Raw genomic sequence first — 26,795 nt, forward strand, 5'->3', positions numbered from 1 at the left:
CCAAAAAATAAAAAACAACCTTTAAAAAAAACATAGAAATTTGAACATTGACTAGATATTTGGTGATATTAAGAATTTAAGTATTCATCTTTTAATTTATGATAATAAAATTGTTATTGTAGTCTTAAAAATCTCCCATAGTAACAAAAATGTTACTAGAAATTAAGAGGAAGTTCCATAATAACAAAGGACCAATCCATCTGGAAAATACATCACCTCAAAATACATGAAACAAAAACTGACAAAATTGAAAGGAAGAATTGAAGTTGGATACAATAACACCATATATTCAATAATAAGTAAAACAAACAAACAAACAAAAAACTAGACAGAAGATCCACAAGAAAATGGAATACTTGAACAACACTCTAAGCCAAGTAGATTGAATACCCTCACAATGCTAACATTACTTGACACTGTAATGTTAGCATTGTGATTAATAAATTGGCATTCTGGCCTAGAAATTTCAGTCTCCAGAACCTCGGTAATAGTTATTAGTATTTCTGGTCCCAAACAATTCAGACCCCTGCACAGCACTAAAAAAATACACTCCTTTTCTGGCTTTGCTGGGCTCATCTGGTGAGGCCTCTCAGCTATCAGCAATGGCCCTTGCTGGCCATGTGGTTCAAAGAGAGGGTGGCTAGTGGGGGTACAAGGAAGGATGGTTTGAGAGAATTCTCAGAAATCTCAAAACTTTCTCTTCTGTGCCCCCCCCCCCCCCCATGGCTTTTCTGAAGTCTCACTAAGTCTCACCTTGCTCATTGAAACTCCCTGGTACCTCTGCTTCCACCTTTCTTCCTGCTGCCCTTTCCTCCTGCTTTGACTTTTTCAATGGTTCCCAAGTTTCCACATTCGAGTTCAAACCACTACACTTAGTTGAGGTAACAGTTTCATTTAATCTGCAACTATTCCACTCTTGCCCTTGCTCCACCCAGTATTGCTCAGTTGGTGGCATGGTTAACAATTGGGTGGGACAGTTCTTCATTGTGCAAGACTGTTCTGTGTATTCCAATAGGTTTAACATTCCTGTCTTCTGCCCCCCTGAATACCCTCCAGACATTGTGACAAACAAAAAATGCCCCAGATATTTTCAAACACCCCTGTTGTCCCTTTACAACTAGGTGGCTGCTACTGGCTCCTCATTCCTCAGCTCAAGTATGGACTGAACCATAAACAGATGCCATCTTCATAATTCAAGAACATCATGCATTGGCCATTTAATATGGTTCAATTGAATATTCTTTCCTCCTGGAAGCTCTGACATCGAATGCCCTTCAGCACCCTTTGACTTTCATTATTCAAGTGCTAATCACGGTGTGTCATAATAGCTGGTTCACATGTCATCCCCTCCTTCTAACCACACTTCCCACCCCTAATTACCTGGGAGCAAAGATCAAGTCCTGATTTTGCCTCTTGGTATCTCAGCTTCCTTTGGCACAGGGCCTGGCATAGAGCAGGTATTAAACCCATGTTTGAAGAATAAACAAACAGGATATTGAGCATACTTTCCCTGATGATTCAATGTTACTATTCCTGGGAGATGTCTTCAGAGATTATTGAGCCACTTACAGGTTTGGGCTCTTCACTAAATGACCCACCACTGCCCTGCTTTATGGATTTGCATGTCTGGATTTTGCTTCATATCATCAAGGTTCCTGCCTCCAGCGATCTTCCCAGTGGTGATTGGAATCTGAAGCAGATTGTCCCAAGAGCAGTGTGGGGGCACAGCATAAACTTTGATAACTACACTAGTTCAGGGTCTTTTTGTCTTGTTCTGGGTTCTCGATAGCTTTCACACATCTGAAGTCTGTCCTTTGGTTAGTGAGGCTCTATCTGGTTCATTTTGCACAGCCATGTTCTTTTTGGAAACAACTGAAAGATGCCTCAGTAGAACTTTTGAAGTAGAGAATATTTCTGTGCTCAAATGCCCATTTCTAGAAACCGGGCTGATGACAAAATGATGGACTAAGAAATATCTCAAGGCAATTTCAAAATGGTTGTTCTGTCTCTGTAGTCACAAAGTATATGGGTACACTTATATATTTTTTTCTATTTTTCAGAATGCTGTGTTTTTTAATGGTCTAAATGTAGGAAGGGGCAAACAACATTCTTAAAACCTTCTAAAATATCCACATATTCCCAAGACTTTTACATCAATAGACTTTGATCATGCAGATATATGGATACATTTTTTTATTTTAAAAGTTTTATATCAGAAAACACTGAACTATGAATCTCAGCTATAGGATCTTTCCAATTTCTGGTTTGGATGACTTTGAGTCAAAAAGCCCACTTTCCATTAGAATTCATAGAGAATGAAGTCCTAGACCATGAGGGATGGAGATAAAAGTAATAAGTAGGCAGAAGTAAATAGAAAATACAAATTTTCAGAATATGTTTATATTTCCTACTAGATCTTCAATTTTTTTACATATCTTAAATACCATATAACTCAATAAAAAAAACAATTTTTGGTTATTTCTTTTAGTTTTTGTATTTATTTTCATCATTTTTCTCTTTTACAGGTAATTACAACAATTTAGGAAACAAAACTACAAACAGAAGAATGTTAAATAGCTTTTCAAAGGGTTGCTGCTTGCAAAGGAAGTTTATATAGTATTATTCCTCCAGTATAATTTTATACCTCGTACTAAACTAAGTAGTTTATAAGAAATTATTATTAAATAATAAAACATACAGACAAAAGGCCCACATATATAAATAACTTAACATGAAATAGTAATGCAATGTTTAACAAAGTAAAAAGAATGATGCAATATGTATCAACTTCATTAACTGGATAAATCCAATGACACAAATCAGATAACTGCTAAACACTCAACGATGTGCAAGTGAAACCACCAACTCCAGCGAGGTTCTTTTTGTTTCTGGGCTGTATCCAATTTCATTCCAAAGAGCATCTGTTTTTACATCTTCCTGACTTTTTGGCTGTAAAGAGAAAGAGAAGAAACAAATAAGCAAAAACTGGGTGACTGGCTGGCGGGAAAGGCTTTGGTGCCTAGCAGTTGCCTCTCTTTCCCTAATCTCATGTCAGGATGCTCTGAGTCCAGGTGAGTACATCAAGGTTCAGAGAGGAAGGGCCTGGACCATCATAGCTCAGTTAGTGTTGACAGAAACAAGATGTGAACACTTATAGCATGTCTTCAAATTCCATGTCTATGGCACTGTGATGTTAGGTGACTTCTGTCCATTGATAAAATGTGGCTTTATTATCATCAATGTAAATCAAAACCATTGTCCTCTTTCTCATTGCTTATATTTCAGTTTTTAACAAACAAATGCAAATTATATTAATAGGAGACATTTTTGCAACAAGAATCAAATAGCTTGTGACTATTAAATGCATAGAGCAATTTAATATGTCATGTGAAAAAATCACTAAGTTTAAAAAAAAATTATTTCTAAGTGGGAAAAAGTGAATTTTTGTTTTGATGGTCCACTTCAAATTTCCCTTTTAAAAACTCCACAGTGCTTAGGCTGGAAAATGCCAGCAAGCCTAGGCTCCATCACTCTGCACACTGCTCTTGCCCCAGATGTTTGGAGAGAGGATACTAGATTGTGTTTCATACCTGAGGACGTACACAACATGTTTCACCCATTTCTTCTTTGGATCTGCACACACAGCCAACCCTCTCTTTGTGTAAAGGCTGAAAAATCAGAAAATTAGGTTTGTGTTTAAAGAGCTTTCAAATGGCTTTTTCATCAAACATGCAATGGAAATTTCATATCCCAATTGATAGTTCTATGCACTAAGCATTTCATTTATATCACAGGTGAAAAAAAAATGCAAAAAACAAAAAGAAGAATTATATTATCTCAATAAAGCTTGATGCAAGAAATAAAAGGGATGCTTCCTGACTTTCTCTGCAATTTAACAAATGGCTGCTCAATGGCAGAAAATAAAGTCCCAGAATATATATAATCAATAACAAAGTATAATATCTGATCTAAATCAAGACTATTATATGTGACAGTATAATTACTCTGAGTTTTTAATTATAGCCTCAATCATTTTCTGGTAGAAGATTATCATTTTAAAGTCTAGTCTATGTTTTCCATATTTTCTGGAATGATCACATTAGTAGCCCATTATTTTATCTAGAAAATGCTTCTTTTTTTAAAGGAAAATCTTTGCCTTAGTCCAGTCTTATTTAAAGTGAACTTAGAGTCAAGTCTCCTTTCGTCACCATGGAAGAAGACTTGACTCGGGGTGGTAAACACACAATGCACTATACAGATGATATACTGTAGAATTGTACACATGAAGCTTATATAATTTTTTTAACCAATGGCAACCCAATAAATTTAATAAAATTAAATATCTATAAAAAGTGAGCTTTGAAATAGACATGCACTACTAACACATACCTTTGCTACATCTTATATTTCTAAATGAAACTCAAAAAAAGGCAAAAACTTTTATGCCTGAAATTTTCATGTATTCTGACACAATTGAGTTAAAAGCAGTTAATAACTTACATGACTGCATTGATGTCACAAGCATCGTTGGCCAGCTGCTGTTCGAAGCCCTTGATAAATCTGCTATGAATGACTTGTTCTGTATATTGAAGGCAGCAATCGAAGGCGCTTGCTGCTAAAAAGAAATGAACGCTATTGAGTCCACATGAATAAACTATTCTGTGATATTATGGAATTACTTGTAGTTGTGGGAAAGCCTAGAATCTGAACTATGTGGTAAAATATTTAAAGGAAGAGTTTCAGTGTCTTTGAGTCTGATTTTAGCATAGTTTTCAGTTCTCAAAAAAACATAGTTTGTGTGCTGGGAAATTTTGGTTCAATAATATAGTTTAGAAGCACATGACTTCTCATAAAGGGACAATCTTTAATAAGAAACACAAACTGGCTCTCTTATTTCAATCCACTATAATTACTCAAGAATATGAGTAACTCTTACATGAAGAAATTCATAGATAGTAATCTTTTAAATTGGCAGATTTCCATCTATCATCTGGCTGCTGAGTACTGAGAGGAATGAAAAGACTTTACAAATGAAAATGCGATTCATAAAAGCTGCTTTTATATGAGCTATAAATAAAGCATTTTTGAAATTATAAGAGTTCATATAAATTTTTCATTTTGTTCATTTTTAGGAATGCACCTATTGCTAAAAAGTGATGCTCTCTTACAACAATAAAGCAATACTTGGGCACTCCTCCAGTTGAATTATAACCTGTTGTAAGACAGGGGATAAATGTTATCACAAAGTTGGTAAGTAATGTCCCTGAGGCCTTGCAAGCATGAAGAACTCAGGTGCCATAATCACCCCTAAATAATGAGTTTTGAGCTTTGCTGAAACTATTTAGTTGGGAGATGAGAAAGTTGGGGGAGTGGGAGCGTTCCTTACATTTCAGAATGACCCCGTTCACTGGTAATGCTACTCAATTTACATCATCTCAGAAATAGCAGTTTGGCAGTATTCCAGAGCTTAGGGATCTCTGTGAGCCCCCCCACCCCCACCCCAATCTGCTGTGATTGACAGCAGAGAAGAAAGCCTGGTCAGCAGCAGGAACCTCTCCCTCCTTCATTCACCAATGAGCTGACAACTCCCATGACTCCCTTTTGAAAACTTTCTAACAGGCTTCTATCCTCTGAGGACCCCCGGCCCCCCAGATGAGTTCAAGGCTTAGAGGAAAATGGAAATACTAGATCTTCCTGCCCTGCGAGCAGAAAGAGTGACACCTACCTTCTGTCTTGCTGCAGACGTGGAACAGCAGCACTGACATGAAAGCAGCCAGGAGCAAATTCTTCCTAGAGCCCGTCATTTTCAGTTCAAAGAATAGAAGTGCTCAGTGCTGGGTACCCGGTTCCCTCGGGTGTTGTGGTGCTCTGATAGCAGCCTGGGACTCAGATGGCACTACTTATAGCAAATATTGGGAATGTACACAAAAGGCGTGTTCTCCCATGGGGTTTTCCCCATTGATGGACCTGCCCCATCATGTTGTCACACACACACACACACACACACACACACACACGGAAAAACTTCCTGCCTGGGAAGGTATGAAGGTCAGTGTTTGGGTGGAGGGGGGGAGTGGGGGGGAAAGGGAAAATCCTGTTATATCCTTTGAAGATTCCCATCTAGTTTTAACTTAATCTCTTGTCTCTGAGAAGAGAGGATAAGAGTTAACAATAAAACAAATACAGGAACATTCCAGAACTCCTATTGTTATACTCTATTTGCTTTTCAAAGCCAATCAGAGAGGGGGAGGATGGGGTAGGATTCCAGGCATACTCAGAAACCATTCACAATTGCAAAGCTGGAACTCAGCTGTCACCAAAAACCTTGAATTTCTAGGCTACCTTTCAGAGCAGGTAATATAACAATGCTGTAGTAGTTCCCCAATTTTTGTGGGAAATACTAACCCTTAATTAAGACTCAACTTGATTTTGTGACAACTCTTCTAAGAATCTACTACATTTACATAACTCTAATCAATATTTCAGCCCAGAAAGTAATTCCCACCAACCCTAAACTCTTCATGCTAACGTAGTTACATAATTTAATCCAAAATCCAGAAAGATTGGAAAAGAAGAAGAAAGACTATCAGCAATGGTTAATCAACAAAAGAAATGTCAAATAGTAGTGACAATGATAACAATGGTAACATGCATGCCTAACCTATGATGGTGTAATAAAAAATGTGTCAAAGAAGAAAGAAAGAAAGGAGAAAATACCTTGAGAGGAATGAAAATAAAAAATGCAAAATACTCAAAACGTATATAATTCGACAAAATCACTGCTCAGAGGGACACTTATAGCTGGGATAAAGGAAATAGGGAATAGCAAAGTAATAGAGGAAATCAGTGGAAACTTTGGTTCTTTGGAAAGATCAACAAAATTAAGAAGCATAAACTAAAGGGGGAGGGACAGAAGAATGGAGAAAAGACAAATTGCTGAACTTGGGAAATGAAAAAGGGATACAATGAAAAACACAATTAAAAAAATACACACAATGAGATATCACTTCACACCCACAAGAATGGCCATAATAAAAAAGACAGATAATAAATGTTGGCAATGATGTGGAGAAACTGAACCCTCATACACTGTTGATGATGAAATATGATGAAGTCACTTTGAAAAACAGTTTGACAGTTTCTCAAATGGTTAATCATAGAACTGCCACACGGCTGAGCAATTCCACTCCTAAATCTACAGCCAAAAGAAATGATAATGTATGTCCACAAAAAAAACTTGTATATGAATGTCTGTGGCAAAATTATTCATAATAGCCAAAAAGTAGAAATAATCCATGTATCATAAACTAATGAATCTATAATAATAAAAGCATAATATTAGACTGGACATCCTTCTGGATGAACTTCTGGATGAAGCCGGGGCTGTGAGAGAAGCCCAGGTCCCAGGTGCTGGAGGGAAACCAGTGCCAGCATCTAGGGGAAGGAAGACATGAATTTTGTGTATCAGGCCTCTAGTAGATAAATAAAATGTGGTATATTCATACAATGAAATCATATTTGGCAATAACCATGAAGTTTTAATGGATACTACAATAAGAATGAACCTTGAAAACATTATATTAAGCAGAAAGAACAAGCCCAAAAGGCCACATGCTATATGATTTCATTTATAAAAATGTTCAAAATTGACAACCCTATAGAGACAGGAAGTAGAATAGTGATTATCTAGGACTATTGAGGTGTCAGAGTAAAGGGAGGGGTATGGAAAGTGACAGCTGATGGCTATGTGGTTTCTATTTTATTTATTTTTTCTAAAAATAAATAGTGATGGTGTTTGCATAACCTATGAATATTCTAAAACACATTGAGTTGTGCACTTTAAAAGGGTGAATTTCATGGAATATGAGTTATAACTCAATAAAGGTCATAACAATAGAAAAAAATCTCCTACACCTACCTACATCTACCTCTCACTTCAGCCCACGGACCCTCTTTCTTCTTTCACGACTACTCTTGGTTTCTTGTTCCTCCATTCCTGTTGTCGCTCCTCTTATCCTCCCTCTCTCTCATCTTTTAATCACATTTCTCTCTTCCCCTCTCTTTAACAACTGTAAAAGAGAACTTACATTTTTTAATATTAATTGCAATTGTATTTCCCAATGCTTAGTTTGATAGTTGTGTCATCTTAAAGTTGTAACTTAAAATTTTTTAAAATGTGGCTCTTTAATTGATTTTTGGGGTCAATGTACATACTAATGAGAAGGTTAACATAGAACATTATTTTAAACCCAATTTATTAGAAGGCTATTTAGCACACAGACTTTATTTTCTAGCCATTCTTTTCAAATCTTAGTCCCTGAGTCCTAATTCCTACCGCAGTAGAGTCTCTGTTTCTTAATTTTTTTTCCACAATTATTCTTAAGTGAAAGGTACTCAGTAGTATATACCAATGGATAGAACATGGTGACGAATTCAAGAAGACATTTAATAAAAGAGTTAAAACACACACAAGTAACTAAAAAACAAGGCACTATGGGGTGACATATTCATATTATATAAAATGTTTTCAGAGAAATTGTTCACAAAATGTGATCATTTGAAAGTTACTTAACTCTCCTTTTATATCTATGACAGATGAACATAAGCTATGTCTGGCTAATCGAGTTCCATCTTTCTATTCTTTCTGATAGGGGTCCCATTAAAAGCTTTGAAAAATGGTAGGAGTTCCAGCATTTGTTGAGCACCGACTAGGTGACAGATATTTTAGAAGAAACGTGCTAGGAAAGCAAGGAGGCCTGATATTTGAGTTCTACAGGGAAGATAGAGGCAAAGGACCAGAGAGCCCTGAGCTTTGTGGCTTCCTTACCAGTAGGTCCTGACCTCAGCTGAGTTTCAGGGACAAATATGGTCCTTAGAACGGTTTTTTAATACCTACTAACTTATAGAATGTCTAAGCTAGAGAAGCATGGAGACCATCAAGCTCAATACTTTATAAAGGTGAGGACACTAAAGCAAGAAAGATGCTTGCTTTTGTCAGTGTCAAACCACAAGGACCGGAGATGAATCTAGAAATCGGGTTCTCTTCCCTAAGTCAGTGGATTCTTCCTCATTTCCTCCTCCAGGGTTTACTTCCTGATTATCACGTGGATGTTACTGTAAAACATTAGCCAACACTTCCATTTCTTTCAGGTGATAATATAAATTATACTTTCCATGTGGGCTTACTCATATACACCAAATACTGAGATTATTAAAAATAAAAATAACCAACCACAACTTCAATGGAACAATACACGTTCCCACAATAACTGATTAAAACAAATCAAGCATCTTGTTCCTTGGCATCCTAGTTTGGGTCCGCTGAAAGCAGAACTTGAGGAGCCAGTAATTTATCTGTGATATAATCTCAGGAACCGAGAGAGAGGCAGGGAGGTGAAGAGGGGACAAGCCTTCAAGGTCATTCTGTGGGCACTGGGGAACTTATTCGACTAGTACCTCCTGAGAAACAAACTGCTGCCTTCCAGAATTAGTTTCCTGAACAATAGTGGGTGAAGTATTTTTTAACTGGTTCACATCCCTCATTATTTGGGGATTTTCACCAGAAGCATTAATCCACCACCACCACCACCACCCCCATCACCACCCCACCTCCCACCCCCAGCCCAGGGTTTGAAGCTGTGCTTGAGGGGGGGAGATTGGTTTCAGCCTTCTCCCTCTGAGAAGGTCTTAGGGCAGAAAGACAAGCACAGCATGCTCAAGGTGAGTTGTTGTCAGTGTGATGTGGTCTAAACTCATGACACTAGAGCTAGGGCTGAAATCAGAGGTGGACTGGGCTGGGGAGGGGAGGCTTTAAAAAGCTCTTTTAGAAACATCGATGTTTAGGTAGCCAATTGTGAAGAAAATAACCGTTGTGTCTGCTAAGGCCAGATGATTCCCTCAGACCCCAGAGGACAGCTTGGTTTGGCATTCAGTGTCTCCAGAATATACTGCATAGCCACAAGCCGCGTGTCCCGTTTATCCCTAGACAAAGAGCTCTGGCCCAAAAATTCATTACGTTGCAAGGCTGTGTAGTCATACTGAGAAATACTTATGTATCAGATACAGGAAAAGTAAGGCCTAATCGTCCTGAGGTTCTCAAAGAGGCCTGAAAAAATCATCATTGCTACCCAAGAGACATTCAAGAGAGGAGTGGCCAAAGAATGTCACTCCAGGGTGCGGTGACAGCCAGAGCCAAGATACTGGGACTCAGTGAAGCTTCATGAAGGAAAAACACCGTGACAAAGATGTTTCCACCTGCAGCTTCAGGCCCAACATTAAACTCCAAAAACCTATTTGTCAGTATATGATAATTCCAAAACTTCTTAAAGATATCAGTTTTCCAAAAAATAGGATGCTTCCCTATAAGCCACTGACAGACTCATGCATAACTTGCTCTTTTTCAAGAATCAAAGAGATGCCTCTGAGAAACTGTTAAAGCAATCGTTGCCAGTCAAGTAAAACCAGAAGCCAGCTCCATTTTACATTTCTACAGGGTTGTTGTTGAAACCATAGTCAAAGACCCCGATCACCAGTCCACTGACTGACAGCAAGTGTTATTATCTCAGGAATAGAGCCTTGAGAGTTGCCAAGTCAATTTTTGAGTGAGCATTCTTTGCAGACACCTGAACTAATGACCCAAAAAGTGGTGTATGCTCTATATGTGAGAACCACGTGATCATTTTTTGACTCTGTGAGCGACCATCCAGTTCAGATTTCATTTCTCCATAGAAAGAGGAATTGATATAAAATTCTCCTAACTCCTCCCTGCATTGTTTATCCTGACCTGGGGGCTTTTCAGTTGCCTCCAGTTTCCCACCTTCTCTTTTTCCTGGAGTCTCAGAAAGGGAATCTCCGTTCATGACATGCAGGAGAAATTCACCAAGTCACACCAGTAACAAGCTGATGCAAACAATGACAAAGTTCCCAGTGCATGGCCATAACACATCATCTTCCCCAAAGCCATCAGGTGAGAAGATAGTGCAACAAGGCTGATGAACGAAGAAGACAAGACAGTGGTCCTTCCCTGCCATCATGTCTGCTCTAAAGAGCAGAACTGCCTTTAATGTGCCAGCATTTACCCAGTGGTGGGCTCATTCAGATGCACACGTTTGGATTTGTCTGTAACACCTTCATTGCCATGGGGTCTTCTTTCTTACTCCTCTAGACACACCCCAAATGAGCTGGTTCAGCACTTTGCTCATGTTCAGTCTTCAATGATTTTATTAATGTGTTCATTCCTTGCCTGGCTCTTCATATCGGCCAAAGGGCTGCTAAAAACTCTGTGTTCTCTTTCCATCTAAGTACCCATTACATTACCATCTTGGACTACATATTTGAAAATGGTAGGTTGAGGGGTTCCATTCAGCAGAATAATTCCAGAGAGACCACAGGGTCCTCCTATGCAGCCAGGATATCTAAGAATGAGGATTTGTCTTAAGATAGGATTGATAGCAGGTTTCACTATCTCACTAACATCCTTCAAAATCTCCTTCTCAACAGTTCTGACCACCTAGGATGTCACTCTTTCCCTCCACTTGACAGCAAATATTATGAAAACTTAACACAGGTCAAATAGACCACATTGCACAGTCTCCGGAGGGCCCATCAGATGAAACTTTGGTGTTTATTTTTGACATTGGAAAAACAAAAGCATTCTTTGCAGACATCTAGAAAACACTTTTTCTCCACTGTGCTGCCACAGGGTGAAATGAATCTTTCCGATAGAATTCTCAGTGGGATTCTGATTTATAAAGTTGCTAGGATTACTTCTTTCCTGCTGTGGAGAACCATCTCTGCTTAGTCTTGGGTTATAAAACATACACATGTATTCATGCATACACACAATGTACACACACACAAATACATGCGTAAGCCCAAGAAATGGAATTTTAGGGTAAAAAATGGGTACATACTCAATCATTTTTGAGGCTGCAAATTTATCTACCAGAACTCTACCATTGGGTAGACCCAATTCCCTGTACATTTCACAACATCCAGAAATAGATGCACTAGGGTTTTGTGAAAGCAACTACATCTTATTCTTTATTAAATATGAGTGTAAAATGTGGCAAATGCCTGAATGTTATCAGCTACTGTGATATGTGCTAACCTCTACCTCATTGGCTGCTGGGAACTTTTTATTATATTTTTTCCTGGCACAAACAGAACATTGTCTATGACATGCATATGCTACACCCTGAACTCATAAAGCACATGTTTGGCCAGGGAAATCGAAGAACAGGAAGAATTGAACCAATGGGAAGGTAGAGGGCAGCCCCTATCACTCCCGTACTTTCCAAGGAGCCTCTGGGTTCTGAGTGTATTTATTTAATAGATAAAAGGTTTTAAATATGTAACTGAGTTAGTGCTCTGGTGATGAAATCTGGGTAGCTCCCTATTGTAAATGTGAAAATTCCCCTGCGTGCTTTCTCAAAGCTGACACACAGAAGCCATCTGTAATAACCTGACGAGGCAGAAAACACTTGCAAAGGAATGCTGCTCCGTCAGGGACCCAGGCCACGTGTTCCTCCAGAGCTCTTGGCTTTGCCTCAGAGCTGGCAGTTTCCATGAGGTCCTTACGAAGGGCATCAGTTCAATGGCTGTGTTCCAAGTTCTAATATGCGGTGTTTAAATACGTCAATGTTATGTAAGCTCATTATGCTTCTGTAGAGAAAGAGCCAGCTGTCCGGTGGTTGTACGTTTCTAGGCTTACTCGAGGAAACACTAAGACTGATTGGTCACGTATTTAAGGCAATCAGATCTACTGAGAATGTAATCAGAAATGTTTGCAAAAATTACACACAAAACTTCTTTGCAGCACTATGTGGAATAGAAAATAAAATGATAATACCCAAATGCTTAATAATAGTTTGTGATTAAAATAATTATGGGATGCTTTAATCATGAAAAAAAATAATTATGGGACATAGGATTGAATAATATGTTGCCATTTAAATAATTTTGAAGCATTTTAGGCAAAGGGAAAAATACTAGTGACATAATGATAGTGAGAGCAATAGGATGCAAAATTGTAAATAACATGCTAATCCATTATGGAAAATTCTGTGTGTTTATAGTCACACATGACAAAAACAACACTAAGACCTTAAGGAAATTCACCAGAGTAGAGAAAGAAATGATCTCCAGTAGTTAGAGTTTCTTTCTCCTTTTCATATTGTTTTACGTTTATCATTTTTTTTTTTTTTACAACAAACACATTTTGCTATTAAAATTAGAAAAGAATAGCCTATTTTCAAGACTACATGTTAAAAAGAGCCACATTTCCTAGTATACGCAGTAATGAACTTAAAAATATGACTTTAAAGAGGGACTTTTATTGATAGTTTTAATATTTTCTAGTAAAAAAACTGCCACTGCAGGAAAAAGAATAATCTTGTTTCTTGGAATACCTCATACCAGGTTTTCATGAAAAGATTACAGTAAGCCTTGAAAATTTTTCATGGTCCTCCTAAATTTATTGATAGCCCCAGAAGAGACATAAATATTGCATGAGAACATCAATAATATATTATATTTTGTGTTCAAATTTGCAGGATAAAATAGGTAAACACTAACTGAAAATGGCTTAATAGGCTAGTAGCTTTTTCAAATCCTAATAGTGAAGTTACTTTATTAGGTTAGGAAAATATGTTCATGAAATAGTTTTAGAAAACAGGTTACTTTGATAATGAGAACTAAAGCATGACTAATTAGCCACACCAATAACTTGCTGTATGATGTGTCAAGCCATTGATTTCTCTGAGTCTCAACATCTCCGTGAGAAAATGAGCAATGTGCAAATACCTACCTGCTCTCTCATTTCCCTTTCAGAAGCAATATACTATTTAGTGATATAAAGAACTTGTTAATAGATCTTATTAATTAGCAGTTTCATGTCTATCAAAAATAAGAAATTGCTATTAACTCTTATATAATATTATATTAATACAATATATAGTTTTATGAATATTTTGTGGTAAGAACATTTACAAATTTAGTCTTTTATCAACTTCGACACTGACTATTCTCACAGTACTGCGCATTAGAGCTCTAGAACATATTGACCTTCTAACTACAAGTCTGTACCCTTTGACCTACATCTCCCCGAGTTCCCTATCTCCCAGTGTCTGGTAACTACCATTCTACTCTCTGTTTCTGCCAGTTCAATATAGCCTTATGATTTTTAACCAGTTCAGAATAATCCTGTTTAACCAGTAGGCTCGTAAAACTTCCTCTTATTTCACCATGGCCTGACCCTAAGCAAGCATCCATTTTGTATCTAGTTGTTTTTCCTGTGTTACAACACGCCATACTAATCATTTTTCCTATCATGGAAAAACTTGGGCAAGGTACCTGGACACTTATAGCTATGTACATTACCATTATGGCATATCTCTTCAGAGCTCCCAGGTGCCCAGTGGGAGCAAACCCAAAGGTAGAACCAGATAAGCAACTGAATGCTCCTCCATGCCCTCAAGCTCAAGCCAAGAGCTATCCATCTGCTTGGTGTATTTATCAGTTCAGGAAAGTTAAATAAGTCATTGGTTCCATTCAAAAGATGTTTAGGTTGCTACTACAGCTAGGAGGAGTGATATGGTAGCTTTGGACTCATTACGAGTGAATTCATTGATTTGCTGACCTTAATCCAAGCCCTTCATATGTAAGGGTCTTGGGTGAGTGATGGCAGATGGGGTGTGGTCTGTACTGGATTAACAATAAGTACAGCTTCTCCAGAACAAACCAAAAAATGTTTATAAAGCTCAACTCAAAGGATACACCCGCCATGACAATTGAGCTTAAGCATCTTCTTTCCAAAGTACCTCCACTCTCTGAGGACTGCTGTATTCTCTCAGTGGAGAATGAAAAGTGAAAACTCTCATATTTGCAAACTTCTCTGTCATGTAAACTGTTTTCTAGAAATTTTTCTCCCGGAAGTTAGTCAAAGGAAGTGAATGATTTTTGCCCAAGCTAAAGGTAGGACCATTAGAGAAATAAAAAGTTAAGAAAAGCTAGAATATAATTTTAAGAAGTTGTCTATCTCACCATGAAAGTCACTGGAGATTTCTCCACCTAAAACTATTTGTTACTAATTAATAAATATTCCTAATTACTTCTAGAATGATGATCATCATAAGAAGAATAAGTAGCTCAAAACACCATATTCCCTTGGTAGCAAATGGAACACTTTCATTTGAGTCTCTTTCATTTCTCTTTCTCTCAATTTGTCTTATTTTAATAATGTGTCGGCTTTCTTTGGGGATTTAAGGTTATTTTGTCTCTCCTTTTCTCTTCTTCTTCCTTCTCTCCTTTTCTTCCTTTCTCACCATCCCAATGTATTTTTTCCTCACTTTCGGCTTCTCTGTTTACTTTCTTTACTGTCTGTACCAAATAATGCTATCAAGAGTAGAATTTACTTACACAACTTTAGAAAATATATTGGCCCTTTTACTATTTGATACAAATGTAACCATTTACTTTCCACCTCTGACCTAATAGAAGACATAATAGCTTATTCTTTCACAGACTTTTGGAAGTTTGGAAAAAGTTGGTAGGATGGACACATAATTTTAGCCATTACAAATAAGAAAGCTTTTATTTTAAAGTGAAGGCAACTTCCCTGGCTGGGTGGCTCAGTTGGTTGGAGTGTCATCCCATACACCAGAAAGTTACAGGTTCGATTCCCAGTCAGGGCCCTTATGAGAAGCAACCAATCAATGTTTCTCTCTCATGTCCATGTTTTCTCTCTCTCTCTGACTCTCTCTCTCTCTTTCTCACTTTCTCTCTCTCATCAATTTTTAAAAAGAGAGAAAATCCTCAAATGAGGATTTAAAAATATAAAAATAAATAAAAAATAATGTGAAGACAACTAAGAAAGTAACTGAGGCATGATTTTCTTTATTCTTTCAACTCCAAGGACATTAGACCCTTGTTGAATGTCACAATAAGTCAGAGAATGTAGAGAATGATTTTGAATACCTTAAAAGCTAAAGCAAATGAGAGCTTTCATTAGAGGAGAAGCTGGAGGGGAGAAATCTGAATATTCTTCCTATAATTTTTAGCAATTAAATTCATTGGAAAGATTGAAAAAACTCATCTTTTAGGAATTTCAATCATGCCAACATATATTAATAAATAATTAACACTGGTAAAAATGGCCACATTACTCTGTAGCAAGGCAAAGAAGAAGCCTTTTAGAGATGCATATGAACACACATGAGCATTCCCTAGACGTCTGCCATGTATTCAGGTCGGCTGGGGGAAACAGCACTGGACCAGATGGCAGAGGACTGAGTTCTAGTGTCACCTGTGTCACACATAAGCCATGTGGTCCTGGCCAAGCCACTCCAGTTCTGCATCTAAAGTGCAAATAAAACACACATCCATGTATCACTGCCAGGTCTGCTAAGGCAATTGAAGTGAAAGTGCTTTGTTCCACATAAAGAGTGAATCAAACACAAGCTATTATTATTGATACTAGAGGCCCAGTGCATGAAAATTCATGCTCTCAAGGGAGAGGGGGTCTCTTAGCCCAGCCTGTATATTCTCACAATCTAGAACCTGTCAGGTAGGGTCCAGTCCCATTGCAGCATGGCTCTGGTTCCCCGGACCTGCGAGCCAGAAGATGGGGGTGGGGGAGGGGGAGAAACCAAGAGGCCAGTCTGATCGCACCATGGATTCGTTCCTACTGCTCTCTCCTACCACATGCTGCAGGCCACCGTAGGCCTCTGGGACCCAGGACTGACACCCAGCATGGGCTAGAGTTTGGTCCTGGTGTTCAGCCGTCCATCCGGACATTTAGGTCATGATGGGCCCTGGCTCTTTATATATTAGGATTGTTTCCACCACACTAAGTAAAGGGGTCAAGGGAAAAGATGGTCTTGGTGACTGAGCTCATAATTTAGTTAGAAAGATAAAACATAAATCAATGAAAAAGTATGAACAGCAAGCACTTATGTAGCAACTTATTGAGGCACTTTTATAAGTACTTCATATACATTAATTTAGTTAATCATTACAATAACATTATAAGATTGGTGCCATATAATGTGCTAGTATTATTTATATTTAACAAGTGAGGAATCTGCAACAGAGAAATAGGAAGGAACTTGGCCTAGAGTCACAGGTGGTAAGTGACAGAAGTGAGATTTGACCCCAGCAGGAGAGGGCAAAACACGAGGGGTAGGAGGGTAGGAAGAGCAGGAAAAGGGAAGAGAAAAAGAAAAGGGAAAAGAGAGAAGAAAACAAGGTTCTAAATGTGTTTCGGATTTTATGTTATTAAAGGAGACTTATTATTTAGGAAACCAACAGCCTATCAGAAGCCCACTCTGATGAGCACTCTCGGGGAAACAAAGATATTTAAGAACTAATCTCTTGTCAAGAATTTAGTGATACATGAAATCATTAAAAATAAGATGGCAGGATGTGGAAATCTAATGTGTGACACTTTTCACAGAAGGAGAAGTGACATTGTTCACTTTTTCTCTCACTAGTATTTCAAAATTTTGGCTGAGGCATTAACAGGAGTTAGTGTTTCCTTGACTAAGAGAGAAAATATATACTCAGAATAGGGGAAAGGGCTAAAAATAAATAAAACACTCTCAATGTTGGTACAAAAGACTTCAGAAGTTCCCCTATGTGGAAAACCACCTTCTGGCACCTGTAAAAATTTCTTGTGTAAAATAAAACTAAAAAAAAAAAAAAAAGCAAGCCTCACCCCACTCCTATCCTGTAATTGAAGTAGGGTGTGCAATCCACCCACAGTGTGCATGACACCCTCTGACAGAATTTTCCCCAGCACGTGTGCCATTCCGCCAGGAGGGCTGGCAAGGACTCCTCCGCTAGCTTCCTCCTTGGCTCCCCCTGCAGTTTCGAGACGGCTGATCTTTTTGGTCTTGCCTTTCTTGTGACCTATTTAGCATTTCCTGTAGTCCAGGAAGAGACTTGATTTATGGAGTAGAAAGTACCTGTCAGCCTCCAGTCACTGCCAGTACTTTAGCACTTGAACTGAATCAGGCTGCAGGAGTGACTAAAAGCAGCTGAGCAGGATCCCCCTGGTAGCATCCAACCCCTTTCTCTCCCTCAGGCTGGGGGAAAGAGGTTCCCAGACTCAAACAGCTATTCCAGATGAGCTTCTCAGAACCAACCCCTGGCCGTGATCAGCATAAAAGAGATAAAAATCAGTGTGATTCAAATGAGGATTTGGAGATGAGGAGGAAATGGAGACAAATGAATGCCAAATACGTGTTAGCTGCAGACATGAGAGAGAGACAGCATGGAAGGGGAAGGGGCTGTGCTTCTATGTCTGAGGATTGCCCACCCTTCTTGGAGCCAAGTATTCAGCCTCCCCATCTCCACTCCCCACTCTGAATATGTCCGCAACTAGAGTGGATATGATTGACCACACAGGTCTACTACAGGTTGGAGGAGACCCTTGGAATGTGGGAGTTCCCTCACTTGCTGAAGCTCTGCCCACACCCTTTGATGTGCAATGCTATCACCCCAGGAAGTATCAGGAAACTGGCAAAACTCAACACACACACACATCCAATTAAAAAGTGGGCAAAGGACCTGACACACACAAACACACACCCAACACACACACACACACACACACACACACACACACACTCCAATTTAAAAGTGGACAAAGGACCTGAATAAACATGTCATCAAACAGGACATACAGATGGCCAATAGACATGTGAAAAGATGCTTGATGACACTAAGCATCTGAGACATGCAAATTAAAACCACAATGAGATATCACCTGACACCTGTCAGAATGGCTATCATCACTAAATAAACAAACAAGTGTTGGGGAGGATGTGGAGAAAAGCGAACCCTCCTCCACTGTTGGTGGGAATGCGGACTGGTGCAGCCACTGTGGAAAGCAGTGTAAGTAACCTCAAAAAAATTTAAAAAATGGAACTGCCTTAAACCCAGCAGTGCCACGTCTGGGAGTATATCCAAAGAAACTCGAAACACTAATTCACCTCTGTGTCTATTGAAGCATTTGTTTACAATAGCCAAGATTTGGAAGCAGCCCAAGTGCCCATCAATAGATGAATGCTTAAAAAGCCGTGGTACATTTACACAATGAACTGTTACTCAGCTGTAAAAGGAAGAAAATCTTACCTATTGCAACAGCATGGATGGACCTGGAGAGTATAATGCTAAGTGAAATAAGCCAGTCAAAGAAAGACAAGTACCATATGGCCTCACTTTTATGTGGAATCTAATGAACAAAATAAACTAACAAACAAAAATAGATACAGACTCGTATATACAGAGAACAGACTGACAGCTGTCAGAGAGGAGGGAAGTTGTGGTCCTGGGTGAAAGAGATGAAGGGATTAAACAAAGGAAAAAACTCATAGACACAGACAACAATATAGTGATTAACAGAGGGAAGTGGGTGAGGGGAAGTAAAAGAGAGTGAAAGAGGGTAAATAGTGATGGAAGGAGACTTGATTTGAGTGAACACACAATAGAATATACAAGTGATGTATAATTGAATTATATACCTAAAACCTACATAATTTTATTAAATTCACCAATTTCTTAAAAGAAATATTAATAAATCTAAGAATCCTTCTAGTCTTGCCTCTCATCCAGAAATATGGACATATTGATTTAAGGGTCTTTTCCCCATCTATCTTCCCTCATTCCTGAGTATCTCCTCCTATTGCCTCACCCCCACGTGGCCCATCACTGTTGTTAGATGTTCATGTCCTATTGATCATTCAAAACCTAATTCAAAGGCTACTTTCTCAGGACAATTTCCATATTTGGATGAAACAGTTTTTAACTGAATTTCTGTGGGACTTTGCTTTTTATCTACCATAAGCACCTGCATTATCCTGTCTTTATCTGTACGGCACCTCAGAGGGTAGAGGTTCAAGATGTGTACCAGATGAACAAACCAACTGAAGTGATCTTCTATAACTCACACCCCTTATTTCCCATATCTATCAGTCACAGATTATTTTACATATTTCACACTTGGTTTCCAACTCATTTCCCTCTCTCCCACCACAGCTACCCTGGTCTTGGGTCTCAGAGCTCTGTGTCTGCATTAATATGGTACTTATCTGAAACAACTTTCTCACCCATGTCAGCATTGAAGACTATTATCATCATCCTGGCTGGGTAGCTCAGTTGGTTAGAATGCTGTTAGTATATATCTCAAGGTTGTGGGTTCAATCTCTGGCCAGGGCGATGCAATAAGCAACCAATGAATGTATAAATAAGTGGAACAATAAATCTCTTTAAAAAATCAATAAATATTTTTTATAGTATCATGGTAAAAATATTATGATAATGACATGGAGAAATTTGTTCTCTATTGTTCCAGTTGGCTGGTTCCCAAGGATAGAAAATAAGGATGGAGAATTAGTTCACCTTCCCCTGGGGTTGTTTTGGAGGGAAAAAATCAGGGAAGATCATTCTATAGCAGCTTGACCTTAAAAGAAGGAATAAAAGGGAAAGAAAAATTATGATGGAGAGGTTATATGGAAGGGAGTGATGTAAAGAGTTTTGGGGGTTTTATGTTGTTGTTATGGCAGCAACCATGAGTTTGAAATTTTAAAGAAAGGAAGAAATGGAAATTAATAGTTCTCCAATATTTAAAATTTGGCATTAGGTCCCTCATAGAGCTACCATGTTCTCTCAATATATACTTTCCATTGTAATAAAGTTGGCTTCCTTTGTTGTAACAATGGCTACTAATTATTGAGTATTCTCTATGTAACATTGTACTTATATTGTATAGTCATTATTCTTTAGGTACATCTTTCTATACCTCCCTTAGAGAGATCTTTGGAAAACTTAGTACCTAATCCAATGTCACCCAACTCATAATATCAGAGCATGGTTTTGAACTCTGATCAGTCCAGACCCACAGTCCATGCTGCTTCTCCAATAGTTGTCTTTTCCATATTGGCCACAGAAGGAGTAAGATAGGGGTTATCACTGCACACATTACTGTCGAGCATCATGCTAAGCCACCCAAGTTAACATAGCTAGACTACAATAGAATTAGAATTTCAACCCTGATCTACCTTATTATAAAAATCTAAGGTTCTTCAACTATTCTGCTTTGATTTAGCAACCTTGCTTTTCTCTGTTCCCTATGCCCTTTCCCAAACTTCCACGGGATTGCTATAAGTAACCCTGTCTTCCACAAAGCTTTTTATTATTATTATTATTATTATTCTCACTTTATAATTAGTTATCACTTAGTGAAATTTATTATAATACTTCTAAACTGCAGGATTATTTACCTCAATTTTATGAATACCTAAGACCCATCGATGGATTTTAAGATATTTATAAAAACCCAGTAATTGTACATCTGTATTAGGTCTAGCCAACACAATTTTGAAGAACAAAGTCAGTGAATTGGTACTACCCAACTTCAAGGCTTACTATAAAGCTACAGTAATCCAGACAGTGCAGTGTTGGTGAAAGAATAGACAAGTAAACCAATAGAAAAGAATAGAGAGACTAGAAGTAGGCCCACATGTGTATAGTCCATTGATCTTTGACAAAGAAGCTGAGGTAACAGTGGAGCAAAGATACTCTTTTCAATAAACAATGCTGAAAAACTTGGACATTGATATATTTTTTTAAAAACTAGACAGAGACCTCTAACCTTCATGAAAATTAATTCAAAATGGGTTATAGACTTAAGTATAAAATGCTTTTACATCTATAAAACTCTTAGAAGATAAAATAGAAGAAATTTTAAATGAACTTGGTTACAGTAATGACATTTAGATAAAACTCCAAAGGCAAAATCCATGAAAGAAATAATTGATAAATTAGATTTCATTGAAATTAAAACTTCACTCTGTGAAATATTTGGGATTTCCCTGATGACATATGATGTGGAGCATTTTCCCATATGCTAATTTGCTATCTGTATATCTTTTCTAGTGAGGTGTCTGTTAAGAACTTTGGCCAATTTTTAAAGTTTTTTTTTTCTTATTGTTGAATGTTAAGAGTTCCTTTAATATTTTGGATAACAGTTATTTATCATTTGTTTCTTCTGCGAATATTTTCTCCCAGTCTATGACTTATTTTCTCATTCTCTTCATATTTTTTTTTAGCACAGTAGACATTTTTTATTGTAATGCTAGAGATAATGTAAAATACCAGAAACCCTTACTCACTGCTGGTGGGAGTGCAAAATGAAAGTTTGACAGTTTCTTATAAAACTAGACATAATTTTATCATAAGATCAGAAATCATACTCCTCAATATCTATTCAAATGAGTTGAAAACTTATATCCACACATAGATGTTTATAGCATACTTATTCTTAATTTCCAAAACTTGGAAGCAATCAAGATGTCCTTCAGTAGGTGAATGGATAAATAAGCTGTGGTTCATCCAGACGATGGAATACTGTTCAGCACTAAAAATAAATGAGTTATTAAGTCATGAAAATACATGGAGGAACTTTAAGTGCATATTACTAAGTGAACGAAACCAGTCTGAAAAGCCTTACATACCATATGAGTCCAACTGCATGACATACTGGAAAAGGCAAAACTATGGACACAGTAAAAAGATAAGTGGTTTCCAGGGTTGGGGATGATGGAAGGGATGAATAAGTGGAACACAGAGGACTTTAGGGGGTGAAACTCCTCTGTATGATACAAAGGTAGGTATATGTCATTATACATTTGTCAAAGCCCATTGAATATACAACACCAGGAGTAAATTCTTATGTAAACTATGGGTCTTGGGTATCAATGTGGGTTCTTTGATTGTAAGAAATGCAACACCCAGATGCAGGTTTTTCATGGTGGGGAAAGCCATGCAATGACTCTTGGGGGCGGGGGCAGATAGTGGGAAATCTCTGTGTATTTTTCTCTCAGTTTGACTGTTAACCCATAACTGCACAAAAAAAAAAAAAGTCATAAAAATATATTGGGCTATGTGTGTAGCTGCAGTCATTTTTCTGAGAAGGCAGGTCATAATTTCCATTAGAGTCTTCATTGATTCTATAACTGCCTTGGAGCATAGATTTACTCTGGAAAAAAAAAAAAAGTCCTTACTGTTCATGTCCCTGAGTCCATGATGCAAAAAGGACTTTCAACTATCCAGTCTTTTTCATAACACAAAGTGGGCTCCAAATTGCCTACACTTGTTTCCTATGGGCAGAATCCCAGGATTCCTATTATTGGATACGGTAATTTCCCAGCCTTGGCACTGTTCTTCTTTCCTCATTCAAATAATCATGCTGTGCTGTTGGACTGTAACTTAATTCCATCTTCTTAGAAAATCTAACTAATATACTGTTCCCAGGCACATTATCCCCGGCCTTCCCCACTCTCACTCTGCCAGGCTGAGCAGGTAGTTTCCTGGTACTGGGATCAGTGCCAGTCAATTATGTTGGTTTTTGTTAGTTCCCGAAAAGGAAAACCCAGACTTGTTGAGAAATGGGAAGAAAGTGGACCCATTTTATTCCTGTCATCTATTTTTTATCAGTTTAGAGCTTCAAGTTAAAAATGAAAAATGGGTCTGGAGCAAAGAGGGTTGAATGCTCAAACCCACAGTAAAATTTCAGTGTTGTGAGTGACTTAAGAATTCACTCCCTCAACTCAACCAATGAGTCACCCATACACTGAAGAGTTTTGTCAAAGTCTTAAAACTAATTCATTGCAGAGTCAAGATAATAGTTTCCTAAACCACCTGCACCACCAACTCCAAGTTCACACACGTTCTTTTCTTACTTAAATCAATATTTTTCTAATGCTATGTACCAAAGCTTCTTAATCATTAAACCAGGAACTTGTGGACACATTTAAAGGGACCAATTTTTGTGACTAGATGCCTAAGTTGAATAATACAAATTAGGTATAAAAACTGCATAGCCCTGACCAGTTTGACTCAGTGGATAGAGAGTCAACCTGCAGAACTGAAGGGTCCCAGGTTTGATTCCAATCAAGAGCATGTACCTTGGTTGCAGGTACATCCCCAGTAGTGGGTGTGCAGGAGGCAGCTGATCGATGTTTCTCTCTCATTGATGTTTCTAACTCTCTATCCCTCTCCCTTCCTCTCTGTAAAAAATCAATAATAATAATTATATATTTTAAACTGCATAGTACCCAGTCTGAAAAAAAGGTAAATTAAGGTGGGGGAGATAGAAGACGGTAAAGGGGGGATAAATGGTGATGGAAGAAGATTTAACTTGGAGTGGTGAACACACAATACAACAATATACAGCTGCCCAATGGCTTCATGGTCCAAGATCTAGCAACTGACTCTTCTCTGGGCTCAGCTGCAGGATCGCTAAAATATTGCATCTGCAAAGAGAGCTCTGGTGCAGAAGGCTGGCTACGCTGTCCAGCAAGCCCCCACGGACAGGGCAGAGGTTCTTAGTTTAGCAGTTCACATGCTCAGTTTTTTTGTTTCTTTTTCTTTTTTCTTTCTTTTTTTTTTTTTTTTTTTACTTTATTAAAATACTGAGTTTTATTTCACATGTATATTTTTGTCTCCCCACCATTCCCATTTGTCTGACTACTACTACTACTATGTTCTACCATAACATTCCATACATACTTAAAACCAAGCAAAGGGTGGAGTTCCATCTTTAAAAACTAAACAGGCATTTTGGACAACACATTCTTGACAATGCAACCTGGACAACATTTATCAGACACGGTAGGGAAAGTTCTCTGCATTATAAAAAGGACAGCCAGATATCAACTGTTACAGAAATAAAATAAGACGGAACATTTTAACAAACTGTCTAAACTATTTTCTTAAAGAGACTTCCTCCACTGCCAGAGATCTTGACTAGCCTCCAAGTCAGTAATCCAGAAGCAATTCTTCACGTAATTAATGAACTTGGCTTCCACTTTGAGAAGAGAACCGCCCTTTTCTCTACTTGATTGTATTTTTGCTTTATTGTCTTCTACAGAGCTAAGTCCTTTCGGTGTTTTAGGAGGTTTTTCCTGTTTTTTGAAGTATTCTTGACCTTTTGATCTTGGTGTTGATGGTTTTGAGTCTTTTCCATTTTGATTTGATTTTTGTGCATTTTTGGCTGCAGTATCCCTTATGGATTTCTTTACTGGAGCTTTCTCTTCTACTTCCTCATCATCAAAATCATCATCATCTTCTTCCTCATCATCCGCATCCCCATCATCTTCATCAGCAAGTTTTACTTTTTTCTGCGGAACCTTGCTACCACCTCCAGGGGCGGAACCTTGCTACCACCTCCAGGGGCTGACCGCTTTCCAGACATACTTAGGAGTTTCACATCCTCCTCCTCATCATCTTCTGACTCTGCATCTTCCTCCACAGCTACTAAGTGCTATCCACTAATAAAGTGAGGCCCCAAACCACACTTCAACCATAAGACCACACGTGGTGTTATTTCAAAGCCACCAAGGGAAACCATTGGCTGTACAGACATTTTCAAAGTCGCCAGTGTTGCTTTAATTGGACTGCCTCCCTAATTCATTGCCTCTGCTTCGACAATGTGCAACTCATCCTTTGCTCCAGCCCCGAGACTGACCGTTCGTAAAAATAACTGGTGCTCATTTTCATCATTATCCACCTTAAAGTGATAATCTTTGTCGGCCTTTTGTTCACAACCAAAAAGGTAGTTCTGGGGCCTCAGAGGGCTCCTGTCCATGTTCATAGAATCTTCCATGAGGTGGTAGCACGCACTTAGTTGAGAGAGAAGACGGGCAGAGAAAAATGGCTTCTGTGCTGCGGAACAGAATCGCACCAGGGATGCTCAGTTTCTTTATGTTGGGAAATGACCCATCCCAAAAAGTTCTATCAACTCAGCCAGACCTCTTTGCCTCCACCTGCAGTTTCCCCAGAAGAGAGGAAAGGGAGAAACTGCGGACCAGATTCTTGTCTGACTCTTTAGAGGACTCATGAGATCCATGTTCAAGAAAACACTGATTGATATAGTCAAAACATATTTGTCCTTAGGTATTGGGGATTGTCTTTTCCTGATGTCATGTGGATCTAGGGGACAGAAATTGGGGGCAGGAAGCAGGTTGGGGGACAGGGGGTAGGTTAAGAGGGGAAGGTTGTGATCCTGGGATTAAAGCTGAGTGGATGCAGGAAGAAAAATGGTATAAAAAGCGTATATCTTGGTGAGAAGGGCAAGGGTCTTAAAACAGCACTTGAGATGAGGGTGGGTGCATAGGGATTGCTATGTAATTTGAGAACCAGAAGCATGCTGGATATCTACTTAGTTTTTCTTTCCTTTGGGTGAGAGGATCTCTTTAAAAGTACAATGAATTTCACCTCTCAGCTAACCTAGTGCCCAGGCCTCCCATGCTGTTTGGAGTTCTGGTTGTCTTCTGCGGTCCGCAACAGGGTATCAGCCCCAAGTCCTGGAGTGACTAGCAGCCCCATAGAAGTGATTTTCCAATTTCCTCTCTAAGTCAGTGGGCCATGGGTCCTTCTTTCTAGAAGGAAGAAGATAAGGAAATGTGTCTCTTTTTAAAAACGTAGCTCTTGCACACATTAGGTACCAGGCTTATTCTAAGTGGTCTTAAAATATTAACTCAAAACATGTGAAATTTCTTCCTTAGGGAATTTCATATCTATCATTTATTTCATGTCTCTCAAAATAATATCTGAGAATGGCACATACCAAAAACATGGGATCCTTGTTAACATGATGGTGTCTAACTCAATTCTAAATCAATCCCTTTAACAACCATGTGAGATAGGCTTATCAAACCACATTCTACAGATGAAAAAGCGTGAAACTCAGAGAAATTTGTGTCTAGTCCAAGGTCACATAGTTATTAAGTGCC

The 26,795-nt window shown here is 38.4% G+C and overlaps 1 protein-coding gene and 1 pseudogene across 3 annotated transcripts; both read right to left on the bottom strand.

The window, feature by feature from the left end:
• Window positions 1–2,179: 2,179 nt before the first annotated feature.
• Window positions 2,180–5,876, bottom strand: CCL20 (C-C motif chemokine ligand 20). Of its 2 annotated transcripts, none has more exons than XM_084892814.1 (4): window positions 5,726–5,876; window positions 4,501–4,615; window positions 3,591–3,668; window positions 2,180–2,949 (listed from the first exon to the last, which is right to left on the bottom strand). In XM_084892814.1, the coding sequence occupies exons 1-4, from the start codon at window positions 5,802–5,804 to the stop codon at window positions 2,928–2,930; spliced, it is 294 nt and encodes a 97-aa protein (XP_084748940.1). In that variant the 5' UTR covers window positions 5,805–5,876; the 3' UTR covers window positions 2,180–2,927. The 2 variants fall into 2 exon arrangements, with proteins under 2 accessions (XP_084748940.1, XP_084748941.1); XM_084892815.1 differs by having other exon boundaries at window positions 2,494–2,949; window positions 4,501–4,612.
• An 18,535-nt stretch (window positions 5,877–24,411) lies between these two features.
• Window positions 24,412–25,699, bottom strand: LOC311626964 (nucleophosmin-like; annotated as a pseudogene). The gene has a single exon. The product of its transcript is annotated as a nucleophosmin-like (transcript).
• Window positions 25,700–26,795: the final 1,096 nt, after the last annotated feature.

This window comes from Pipistrellus hanaki, assembly GCF_964339955.1.
Source record: "Pipistrellus hanaki genome assembly, chromosome: 8".
In the NCBI taxonomy this organism is placed as follows: Eukaryota; Metazoa; Chordata; class Mammalia; order Chiroptera; family Vespertilionidae; genus Pipistrellus; species Pipistrellus hanaki.